At 47.5% G+C, this 12,669-nt stretch overlaps 1 protein-coding gene across 11 annotated transcripts in view; it reads right to left on the bottom strand.

The window, feature by feature from the left end:
* Nucleotides 1–588: 588 nt before the first annotated feature.
* Nucleotides 589–12,669, bottom strand: part of si:ch211-285f17.1 (sickle tail protein) — a 99,347-nt gene continuing 87,266 nt past the window's right edge. For 6 of the 11 annotated variants that reach the window (XM_047023367.1, XM_047023359.1, XM_047023362.1 and 3 more), the window contains 11 exons: nt 11,011–11,147; nt 10,617–10,764; nt 9,421–9,973; nt 9,037–9,247; nt 8,551–8,879; nt 8,227–8,382; nt 7,663–7,782; nt 6,122–6,199; nt 4,152–5,777; nt 3,420–3,545; nt 589–2,297 (listed from right to left, as the gene is read on the bottom strand). In XM_047023367.1, the coding sequence (XP_046879323.1) occupies nt 1,767–2,297; nt 3,420–3,545; nt 4,152–5,777; nt 6,122–6,199; nt 7,663–7,782; nt 8,227–8,382; nt 8,551–8,879; nt 9,037–9,247; nt 9,421–9,973; nt 10,617–10,764; nt 11,011–11,147 (4,015 nt within the window). In that variant the 3' untranslated portion in view covers nt 589–1,766. The remainder of the gene's footprint in view (nt 2,298–3,419; nt 3,546–4,151; nt 5,778–6,121; nt 6,200–7,662; nt 7,783–8,226; nt 8,383–8,550; nt 8,880–9,036; nt 9,248–9,420; nt 9,974–10,616; nt 10,765–11,010; nt 11,148–12,669) is intronic. The other 5 variants (XM_047023370.1, XM_047023366.1, XM_047023361.1 and 2 more) reach the window with 5 other exon arrangements.

Below are 12,669 nucleotides of genomic sequence, written 5' to 3'. Positions count from 1 at the left end.
AGTTTAGGTTGTGTTACCAAAACAAGATCAATGTCATCATTCACTTAACACTGAAAAGTCCATCTTACCCCATTCCAAATTTCACTTGTTTAATAACTTGCCATACTGCAAAATTGTAATAACGCGTGACTACATGACAGTTCCCCCCTATACTATATATTTTTACATTGCATGTATTTTTGTGTAAAGCACTTTACAATTCAAAATCACATGAGTTTCTGAGCTTTTCTTAGACATTTATGGTGCACAAGCTCTTTAGCAAATTTGGCCTAGGATGTACACATTTGTCTATTAAATATATCTAAACAATAAAAAGACCATAAAAAAAACTAACATCAGAAGATTGTCATATTTACTCACCCATAAAACGTATAAATCAAACAAATAAGTTGAATTTCTTTGGATATCCCCCCCAAAGCACAGCCCAGCCAGATATAAAAGTATTGTGTTTCCTTCCTCTTTGTGTCACACATATGACATGCAGTGACACACAAAAGTAAGACACACACACACAGGTCGTCTGGAAATCCTTATCATTTATAACTTAGAATTTATAGAGGAAAGAAATTAAAGAACAACAAAAATGCATTACAAGCATGCAGACTTTATTGTTTTTATTCCAACACACTTTCTTTACCACATTGCTCTTTATGGTTTAAAGCTTTACAAAAATGAGAGAAAACAAAATATTTACAAAATCTATTTTGTGCAAACGTAATTCTTCTTTTACAACACTCTCCTAAAGTATTTTAAATGCATGCATACAAATAAACTTTGGTATGTTAACAAAACTACTCATTTTCTTATTAGAAGCATTTATGTACACATCGTCGAACAGTATTATCAATTACTTGTGTTTTTAGTACTGTATACACTTAGACATCAATAAAAGTTAACTTAAGAGACATAGACCTCCAGTAAAGCTGCTGAAGGAAAAGACCACCACACTAAAAGAGTGCATGTAGAGTTCCCCATGAAGTACATTTTGTCCAATGATTGCTTAAAGGCTTGAAGTGACATAAAACGACTTTGGCAAGTAGGCACAATGATAATTACTAAAATGAGAACTTGGATACCTCATACAACCGGTTTGCTACCTGGGGAAACAGAAATTGGCAGTGCATGGATAATTGTATGACAAAATATTCCTGATGAAATAGAAGTCGATGCAGTTAATGGTCAATACACATTTAGTATACTCACAAAAGGCATATAGAAGGGCTAATGTATGCTGAATGTCTGGCAACATAAGAAATATAGTAAGATCAAAATATACTATGGTTATCCAGTTTCTGTATTAAAAAATAAAATACCATTTTGTACACGATAATCATGATTGTGCATCAACAATTTCTTCTATTCTTCGACACTATTAAGAAAAATATATTTTCAAAACTATCAAAGAGCCTCCAATTAAGTCTAGGCCTACTTCCAACTCCAGAGTGATAACATCGTCACTTGTAAATGATTTACCCAGTACTACACGCTTCAAGAACTACACTTTTAAGTTCAAAAATATCTGCAAAGGAAGAAAGAATGCCATCCATAAGAATTGAAAGCCTTGACGTGCAAATGCCAGTGTCAAATAAACTCAACAACAAACGAAACACATGAGTGATAAAAGGGGAACGAAGTGCATCAACACTGTTATACAAAGGCCAAGCATAAAAAAAATACTGAATAAAAAAAAAAAAGAACTAAACATGACTCACTGTAAGTGAACCTTCTCTGTGACAGACAGACCTGGAGGAGGAGCTAAAGGGCTGCTAAGTGGAGTCCTTGGCCGCGGTGGCAGTTGGGATGCAGGATTTGCCGTTGCTGCCGTGATGTGGCCGATAGCTGGTGAAGCTGGGCGTGTGTATGGTGCGGATGCTCTTGGCACCCGGGCCCAACGGCGTGGGCGACAGAGGGGAGGGGGAGGAGGAGGAGGAGGAGGAGGAGAAGGAAGAGGAGGAGGGCACTCGACCGTTTGGAGTCTGCGAGGAGAACGAGAGAGCTTTACCTGTGTGCGAGTGGGGTGCGGGGAGTTTGAGGGATCCGTTAGACAGGGAGGGGATGTGGGAGGAGGAAGGGGTGGAGCCAGAGCGAGGGGTGAGGGGGGAAGGGATGGAGGACTTTGTGGTTGTTGAGGAGGAAGGGGATAAGGTGGAGGAAGGATTAATTGGATTAGTAGCATCTGAGTTTGGGGCAGACTGGGAGCTGCCTTTAGCAGAGCTAGGATAAAAAGCAGGGATTTTAGAGGCAGTAGGGGAAGTTGTTTTATGATCCCCTCCCACTCTTTTAGCACTTCCGTTAGCCTGCAAACAGAGATGCCAGAACAGAGACTGTTTGTCAATAAAGGGATCTGGTCATTGGAAATAACAACAAAGCAAGACAACACTAAACTCTTACGTTATAGACAAGGGAAATGTATGACTATATACAAATCAACATAAAGATGATTAAAGAGAAACTAAAGAGACACACAGAAAGGCTCAGCTACAATATCTATATTCAGACTTACTTGAACTGATTGATAAGACAATTGAACTGAGAGAGACATTTTACAGTGTACTAACAAAGGTGAAAGTTATTTTAGGATGGAAAGGGGGAAAACAGCGAGAGGGATTGGAAGGGTGGCATCTCTAGTGACCGCCTGTGTGTTAAGAAAGATTGTCACGCTTTGAGGGAGAGTGGCTCTGGACAAAATCCAAGATGGCAATACCAGAGATGCTTGGATGGGAAAGGGGTTTTAGACAATAGATTAGAGGTGCATATTTTGGGGGGTTGCGAGGGAGTTGAGAAGGTTGGCAAAGGGTTATCCTTTGAGGGAGGGGAGTAAAGGGTGGTTTAGTAGCTGTGCACTGAGAAGGGAGAAAGCATGTTACAACAAAAACCTTGGGTTTAGTAGAGGTGCATTGTGGGAGAGGAGGGAACATTGTCAATAAGGATAAGTTTGGTTTTAGTGAAAGTTAAGCATAAGCCAAAAGCATCCTGGGACTGGTGACACTGTCTAAGAACTCAGTTGTGATGGGAACCAGTTGGGGCAGGTGTGTGATGGCATCACATTCGATGATGACGAGATGAATTGTGTTTTCTCTTTTTTTTCAGTTTTTTTGGGGGGGTGGGTCACCAACACAGTGAAAGCCATGAGCAGTGTGGACATGCAAGAAGCATACAGTCTGGTGGTTATGGAAAATGGGTAACAGTCAAAAGTCAAACATGCCTTTTCCAGTCAGAGCAGATCGAGAGAAAACACAAACAGATCCAAGATTGCCCTCTCAATCAAATTTATAAACACTTGAAGTCTCACAGCTTTGGTGAACTTTTTTCTCCCTTATAATAACACGACATAGGCCTCTTGTTTTCTAATCCTATGTTAGATATATAAGGTTGCTTCCTCAAGTCGGTTGATTAAGGCCGCCCTATGATAAAACTACCTGTCGGAACTGCCTCTGAGCGTCCTGTAGCTTTTGTTGCTTTCCTGCCTTGTCTGTGGGTGACTGCCTGGACTTCGCAGACATCGGGACGGGCATCCGACTAGTGGGGGACGCGACACTGGCGTTCTGAAAAGGGAGGATCCAAACGGGAAAATAAAAAACAAGAAAGAAAAAATAAAGAAAAAAACAAAGAAAAATAAAGAACAGAAAGCCATATTGTAGGTATGAAAAAAACACGGACAGGTAAACCCTGTTCATTTCTCTCTTTTACCACTGACTCCAGTGAGAACATGCATCCCCCTGTACTAAATACCAAGAGTACTTTTTAAAAACATTACATGCAGTGAGGAACCAAAGAAATAGAAATATGTAAGAGAATCAACTTGAAAGTGTCATTGTTTGATTAGAGAGTCTGCTGTCACAACACCTGTTAAGAGTTTTTTTTTGTTTTCGAACAGTGAACCACAGGAAAGACGGTAGACACAGGAACCCAGTGAAAACGCCACTCTCCGATCATGTGGGACCATGATCTCACAGAGGGAGAAAGCAGAAGTGGGGGGACTCCAACATTTCTGAGCACATATGAAGTGGATTAATGGCTGGTAGAAACCAGTTTGTTAGGTATGGAGTGAAGGAAGGTGGAGGGGGGGGGGGGAGTTGGGGGGAGGGGGGAGGAGTACCAAAAAAAAAAGGACCCGAAACCTCCAGGAACGACGAGAGCTAGAGAGAGACCTGTTGGGTTGCGACTGGGGTGACGGTGGCGGTTGGGATGATGGCCGGTCGAGGGAGGAGAGCAGGCCTGCTCTTCTTCTTCAGGGAGGCCTTGTTAGCCTTGAGGCCGGGACCTTTGGAGGAAGTGGGGAGAGAGAAAGACCTCTGCAACCCTGGCCCCACCGTTTTGGGTGCCTCCGTCACGCTGGCGGGAGCGGGCTCTTCGGCGGCGTGTGGGCCCATCTCGCTGATGGTGGTCTCCAGCTGTCTGATGGTCTGCTCCAAACTGTCCAGGGTCTTGTAGGTACTCTTGCGAATGTCATCTGATCTGCAGGTGGGTTCCACGGGGTCCTTTTTCGCCGGGGTCGGACCCGTGTGGGAATCTGTGGACACGGAGGACTTTGAACGTGTGATCTCAAACCTTTTGGCTTCCTTGTGCTGTCGGACCGTTCCGTCGGACTCCTCTTCGTCCTCGTACACGACCACCTGCAGGGTCTTCTTGCCCGACTTGGTGCCGCTGCGGAGAGCATGCGACAAAGCCGCAAACTGCTTTTTCGGGAACTTGAACTTGAATTTCTTCTTTCCGTCCGTTTTGCCGTCGCCTCCCGTCAGCTCCAAGGAGGAGGAAGAGGAGGAATGTGACACGTCGGTTTGGACTGAGGTGACCTGGGAGGAAAAGCCGAGGCTATTTTTTCCGACGGTCCCGTCCCCTCCCTCCGTCCCACCCTTGGACCGATCCACCCCCCCGCTGCTCCTCTCCGTGTCCGACTCCTCGCTCTCCTCGGCGATTCCCTCCTGGGCCAGCATCCTTTCCATCTCCTCCTCGCACTCGAACACGGTCGACAGGCGCTTGTACGCCGAGCGGATGTCCATGGGCTCGTCGAAGATGATGATGACTGGCTTCTTGTTGCCGAAGCCATTGTCCTGTGGCGCCGAGTTGTGTCCGTCTCTTGAAGTCCCGCCTCCCTCCCGGTTACCCACGGTGACGGTCCGGACGCTGCCCTTCTTGGCGTTGACCAGCTCCTGGTACTCGACGCGAGACAAGGCCTGGACGTTGGTGTTGGTGATCATGAAGGCGATGTTGTCTGGGGGTGGAGGGGCCTCTTCCCCGGGAAGGTCTGCGCTGAGACTGGCCTCGTCCCCTTCATCGCACCTCGACGTCGACTGCACTTTCTCACAGACGACCCTCTCCCGCAGCGCCTCAGTACTCTTAGCAACCTTGACGGCCGTTGGAGGGACTTCGGGCCCCGTAGCTGGCATCACGATCTTACTGGTGGACCGGACCCCTTGCACGAGCGACAACTCGACTCTCTTTTCCACGTTTATTGGACTGAGGACGACGCTGGTGGCCGGGGAACCCGGGCTTTTGACAAGGTTCTTCTTTAGGGCGTCTGGCCGCTTCGAGAGCTTCTTAGGCACGGGGAAGAAGCCGTTCAAGCCCACGGGTTTGGGGGAAATAGGAGGCCCTGTCTGGGATGGGGACTGTGGTGGCTGCTGCCTTGGGGAATTGTCGTTAGGATTGACATTTGACACCTGTGAGGTGGACAGTGGTTGCGGCTCTCTGCTCTCTGGGGCTTCCTCCGGTCCTGGCGGCGCCGGTGCCGTCAGCTGTTCCTTGGAGATCTGCCCGGTGACATAGTAAATGACCTGGGTGAATTCAAAACACCGGGTTGTCATTGGTTAAAAGCCTCTGCAAAACACCATAATCATCAATCAGATATGGTGCATGCATTTGAATTGAGTTTAACTCATTTATAAGTCTAACCCCTGACTGCTAGGTCTGACATTCGACTGAGGTATTGGGACATTTTGGACTTGACAAAAATGTGACGCTTACATGAGTTTTACAGTCTAAGAAACTACTGTAATCCTATCAGACTGAAAACAAATATTTGTATCACTGGAAAACACTCTAGGTTTATCTTAGAGGAGATGTCTACAGATACATGATTTAGCTATTCTTTACAAAAGGAGAAAGTGAGTTGGTATACCCCAGGACTCTGGCGGACAGTGGAGTTCCCATTCTCGTCTGTGCCAGGATCTTTGTCCTCCCGTTTGGGTTCAGAGCTCTGCCAGGACAGTGCGTGAAGGGGGACAGGATTAAGGTGAAACTGGACCTGCTGTGTTAGGACTGGGCTTGCATTGTGCATTCACTGACCATAGATCATTGGCATCCCATGTTCTAGTGACAGCATTGGGCAATAACTTTCCTATGAGGCATCTCTCGCATTGTGTTGCACAGCATCACAGCATATTTTCTTAAAGATGAAAATGACATCCTTCAATAATCAGTTTAGCTGTTTTGTCATGAGATGCTTTATAGGAAAACAGATGCAAGCAAATCTGTAGCCTGAACTAACAGTATGTTTTTGTAATGACTGTTATTGTAAAGTTTTGTCAAGTTTGGGGGGGGAGGGATATGTCCACAATATTGTATGACTATATGTAATACGATTTTTAGCAGTAAACTACTAATCTGGACACACCTTACAACATGTGCAAAAATGATCTTAACTATAATTCTTATCTTATATCAGGACCCTGCATCATAAACAAAATATAATGAATAAACAAAACTCATCACTACAATTGGATTTCCCAGGAAAAGATTCAAACTGACCTTGACCTACAGTGATCCCACAGATAGGGTTCATAAACTCTTATCTGACACACACAATGTTCTGTGAAACTGTCTACCATGGATAAGAGCGTCTGTCTACCGCCACGGATAAGAGCGTCTGCTAAATGACTAAATGTACCATGGGAACACATCCAGTACACAATTAGTTTTCAAGAAACTTAAACATAATTTAGCAATTTAACATTGAGCTTCTTCATAGACATACAAGGTGAAATATAAGCATGTTAAAAGTTGGACAAAGAAGCAGAGAAGGTAGGAAGTTATCCCATGAAACCAAAAAAAGTAAGGAGAGGGGTCATGCAAAGTGGTCAGGGTGACCTAAAGTGAACCAAGTCTGCAAAAACACATTAAACTATCCTCAACTCAATGGCCAATCAGTGAAACTATATGATTGTAGCAAACCTAGTAAGAATTCTGACAAGTCTTGATCAAAGGAAAACAATAACACACAAGACCATTTGATTACGAGTGGATTCCAAGTGGCTCATTCGTTTATTGACTTTGGATAAATCCAGGCAAACAGAATTCAACAACAGTGTCAAATCACCATCATTTGCTTGACAAACACAAAGCGGACGTTTTTCAGACCCTTCACGTTCTGCAGACTTAATCGTGAAAACCGAGTACAAGCTGAGACTTCCAGTGGAAATAACAAAGTGGAAAGAGAAAGGCATGGAGAACACGTCTCCTACATGACGTGAGGAGTTTGTTTTAGGTTTCTCTCGAGGCAGAAGCAGAGGCAAGGGTAAGTAAGTGAGAGGCAAGGGTGCTAGAGGCAGACAGAGGCGTAGTTAAAGCGCAGCCATCGCAGGCGCGAGCCGACACGGTAGCCGGACGGAGGAAGCAGGCGATTAAGGAGGGCGGCAACAGACAGGGGCTGGCCTCTTTTACCTTTCTCTCTTTGAGGGGCATTAGGGCCCCGGGTCTTAACTCTCTGATTTGGGGCTCGATTCTAGCGGGTTCTAACACGCTTTTCACACCTACATCCTTTATCGTGCACTTCTGGAAGACCTGAGGAGTGAAAGTATGTCAGGGGAGTACGGATTAGGATCAGATTGGGACTGGTTCCTGGGCTGTATGGGAGGTGGTATCCTACAGCAAAGAGCGACCACAGTGGAGACTCGTCTCTCCCCAGCTCTGCTGTGTCTGTGCCAATGCTATCTTGACATGTTTAAAGGACAATGCGTGTTTTAACAACTGGCCAAGTTATGTAGTTCCCCGCACCCCTGCCACCCTCTGCAACCCAACCACCAAGGGGAGATGAGATAGGAGAGATGAGATAGGAGAGATTATACAGTGGACCCCATTTCCCACACAGAGAATTCAGTACAAACAAGATGCAGCACACACAAAAGCCTTCCATCTATTAGGACTTTGTTTATGACCCTACTCCACGTGAGATACGAGTTAATGAGCTTGTGTTCTGTGAAGTGTGTGTGCGTGTGTGTGTCCTACCTGGAGTTCAGCCATGATCTTGTCCCCCTCATCCTCTTCCTCCCGTACGGAAGAGACAGCGATGGGGGGAGGGGTGGAGGGTTTGGGTTTGATCTCCGGGGGCACCTTGGTGGGTTTAGGCGGGGGGGCGGGCGTCTGGCCCTCATCCTCCCCCTCCTGGGCAGACGGGACAGGTAAAGACAAATCAACACAATCGTTCAGTCGGCTGGACACTTTTCACCTCCTTCCAACAGCTCTGGACCCTAGGCGGGACCACACACAGTGAGGCTCAGGTTACCCGCACACATGGTTCCAACCTCGGACCACCCGGCCGTTCGCACTAACCTGAGCGGAGATGGACTCCTTCCTGCTGGTGTAGACCACCTCTCCGGAGCGTGTGGTGGTCATGCCTGAGAGGAGGGGGGAGGGGAAGGTCTTCCGGGGAGGGGGCGGCGGAGGGGACTTGCTGACTTTCTCCGCTCCCTGTTTGGAGACCTTGTCTGTGGCCGGGGCAGCAGTGGTGGGCTTGGTGGTGGGTCGGTCCACGGTCGCAGGGTTGGGGGCTTGCTCAGTGGTGGCAGGCTTACTAGATTTTTCTAGAACCGGCTTGGGGAGTTTTTCAGGGCCGGGCTTGGCTGGTATGTCTGTGGTGGGCTCAGGATTGGGGTCTTCTACTGGTAAACAAAACATAAAGATACCCACAAAAACAACATTTTTCATTATTAGGTATTGAAACACAACTGTTAATAACCTTATAGGACAACATGCATTATTTTGATATCCTACAGTGTGGTGGTACAGCAATGCTTTTTCAACAGACTTCCACAGTACCTGTGTCTGGTTCCATAGGCTGGGGGCCGTCTGCCTGGTCCCCTGGGACAGCAGGGTGGGCCGCCAGAGAAGTCTCTCCCTCGCTGCCTACCTCCAGGCAGGGAATGCCCTTCATCATGTTGACCTGAGCCTCCTGCAGGATCTTCTCAAACTCCTTCCCGTCGTAGTGGCCCATGTTCTGCCTCCTCTCCTCCCACTCCTTCTCTGCTGCCTGATAGGTTGAGAGAAAACAGAGAGAGACAAAGACAGAGCGACAGAGAAAGAGAGTGAGGACAATAATACAATTACCTCATGAAAAGTGATACCGAGGGTATTTATTGAATCCTTGCAGGAGAAGTGATACTGACAGCGCCCCATGTCCTCAGGGTGGTGAGGGTTCTGTACCTGTATGGACACAGCTCTGTTTTTGCTCTTGCTGCGGCTGGTGTGGAGCTCCTCGATGAAGAGACTCTGGCTGCCGCTAGCGTTCCCGTTGCCGTTAACGGGGACAACCTGCTCCGGGTTGCCAGGTTGGGTCTTCTTATGCTGGGGGGCGGGGCTGGGGGGGTCGGAGGTGGACAGAGAGGGGGATACCCTTGATTTCCCCGGGCCTGGGGAGTCTAACCCTCCGTGGGTGGGGGTGGAGGAGGGCGTGGGCGGGGGGCTGGGCTGGTGGGTGAGGGCGGCCGACTGCTGCGACTGCTGCATGAGGACCGGGGAGCTCTGGACGTGGTGGATGACCACCGGAGAGGCCGGCATGACCTCCGAGCGGACGGTGGAGGTCTGGGGCTCGGGCAGGGCAGAGGGGGAGCCCGGCTTGGAGGCTGCCTGGGGAGGAGGGGCGTCCATGGGGGCGTCGGTCTGGACGGCAGCGGGGGGGAGGATCACCAGTGGAGCTGGCTTGGCAGGTGCACTGAGAGAAGAGTCTGGGGCCTTGTGCTGGCCCTCTGTAGAGTATCTGGAGAAAAGGAAGAGAAGACAGCATGGATTCATGTTGCAAAAGGATGTTACTTCACCACAAATAGAAACGTAACCTCCCCTACGTTGAATATATAGGTTCTGCTCCTGCATTGCAGTGCCATCTTAGAGCAGAACCGGCCCAGTACATCTGGACTGAACAGGGATATTAAATGATCTTAATGGACTGTGACATGAGGGGAGAGAGCTCTTGCAGAGGGCTATGATGGAACAGGACTGATTTTGCTTGCAGTGGGCGACGGGTGCCAAGGGGTGAGAGCAATGACGACCCATGATGCCTGGTGCCTCTGACTGATATTTGTATGGAAATGAGGTGCAGCGTCATCTCCTGAATTAATGTAATGATCCGTTGGGTCAGTTTGCGGAGAGTGGAGACAGGCCTGAGCTAAATCAAGATGGACGCAGGGCTCCGGTCAGCTCTACTGACCCTTCAGAGGTCGATGGGGGCAAATTGGTCAACATAATTATAAACAATCTTCAACAGAACCCTGGCTCTGACTCTGGGAATGCTTCCTCCTTAATCTGTCACTCTTATCACTGTCAGCCCCCACACACATTTGAATCCCCCTCTCTCTCTCTCTCTCTCTCTCTCTCTCTCTCTCTCTCTCTCTCTCTCTTCCTACCTCCTCAGGCCGCTGAGGACCTCCGTCAGGCTCTTGACCCTCTTCAGCATGCTGTCCAGTTTGTGAGGCTCCTCCTTGAGGAATTTGACCGCCTCCACCTCCACCCTCAGCACCGCCCTCATCCTGGTCTGCAGGGCCGGAAACTCCCCTGGAGGGAGGGGGGGGAGGAGAAAGAGAGAGACCGGGACCGGGAGAAGAGAGAGAACGAAAGACAGCGAGACAAAAAAGCAGAGAAATCAAAACAGAACAAGTATATATTTGTAATATTTTGTTATTCAAGTGGAATTTATGGTTGAAAATCGAATTTATCTCGAAAATTCAAGGTACAAATGCTGAATGAGTAGTATCCTTGACATTGGGTACAGCACTGTAACATGAAGTCTGGATGTCCTACCTTTGAGTCCTGCGAGAGACTCGCCCACCCTCCGGAGACTGACAGCCCCCTCCTCCACATCCTTCAGAGTCACGGCTCTGCTGCCCCCCGCTGCGCTCGTCTCCCTGTTCAGAGAGTCCACATACTGCTCCAGCTCACTGTGGAGAAGGGGAGGAGGAGAAGGAGGGAGGAGGCAGGGAGTGAGGAAAAGAGGAGTGTTTCTTCCTTTCAGCACTAGGGGGCAGAATATACCCACATGCTCACAGGGTGTTTTAAGTAAGCAGAATCTGTCATTTTAGACAGGCTGATCTCTTTAAACATCCATCAAAATGATGGAAACTGGACCGACTTGTGTTGACACCCTCCTAGAACTTCCATATACAGGATGGCTTATCTAACAGATACATATCCACAAGGAATATTATAACTGTAGCTTTCAAGAGGAAATATGCTGGAGTTTATGAGAGACACCTGAAATGACCATTCAGTGTGACTTGGAGCTTGGAAAATTAGTACCCAAAAAGCCAAAATGTGTTCAGCTGAACGTCTCTTGGCAACTGGCGTTAAACTGGAAATTTCAACTGAGGGACCGTGAAGTAAAAAGTAAAAACTTTTGCCACTCAAACTTCAAGGACTTATATAAAGCAGGTTTTGGTAGCTTCCAAAGATGGGAAGACACACACTTAAGACATATCAGGGATCATCTATTTGAGATAGATAATGGCAGGTTCATCTCTCTCTCTCTCTCTCTCTCTCTCTCTCTCTCTCTCGCTCGCTCGCTCGCTCGCTCGCTCTCTCTCTCTCTCTCTCTCTCTCTCTCTCTCTCTCTCTCTCTCTCTCTATCTCTCTCTCTCTCTCTCTCTCTCTCTCTCTCTCGCTCTCTCTCTCGGTCTCTTCATCTGTCTCTCTCTCTTTTTCTCTCTCTCAGCTTTCACAGTATAGCTCAAGGGCAACAAGATATTGGACTGACAGCAGGATCAAACTAGCAACCCCTGCCAGGCTTGAGACTAAGCGGGAAAACAGCTTAAAAGGATCTGACACACAGTATGTGTACATACTAAGAAAACATCCCAAGTACCCATTTTACCTCATGTTTAATGTTATGTTACACATGGGCTGACTGAAACTGTGTTACCATTCATAAACTATTTGTTAACCTACCAAATAACCTACCACAGCTATGTAGCAGGTTATTTGTAATAACAGATACTCAGTGCTTCTCAGTGTTGTGGCTGATTATGTCAAAGGTTATTTGACAGTTCTGGTAATCCTCTGGAGAAAAGGCTGTTCTTTTTCACGCCTCATTCTCTCACTCCACACACACACACATACGGACACGTAATCATGCATGCACACACCCACACACTCATATACTGTGCAAACATGGATACACACAAAACAGAAACGTTTAAAAAGAATTAAATCAAAGTTCCCCCCCTTTGGCAAGCTGCAGCTGGTGAATTCAATTGAAATGTACACTGGAAATAACTGGTCTGCTGTCGGTCCCGTTGTTCCATGGGCGCAGCGTTTGAAACGGGAGACAGACGAGGTCTGCCGGTTCGAACTTGCAGACGGTAATTGAGCGTTTGGTTGTGTGTGTGTGACTGTTGATGAACACCAGCTAGTTGGTAAAACTGAAGCCAGGAGGACTCATGGCTGGAATGTTCTTACCTGGTAAGA

This window comes from Hypomesus transpacificus, chromosome 8, assembly GCF_021917145.1.
Source record: "Hypomesus transpacificus isolate Combined female chromosome 8, fHypTra1, whole genome shotgun sequence".
NCBI lineage: Eukaryota > Metazoa > Chordata > Actinopteri > Osmeriformes > Osmeridae > Hypomesus > Hypomesus transpacificus.
Note: the sequence above shows the minus strand (reverse complement) of the source record. Positions and strands in the feature narration are given on the sequence as shown.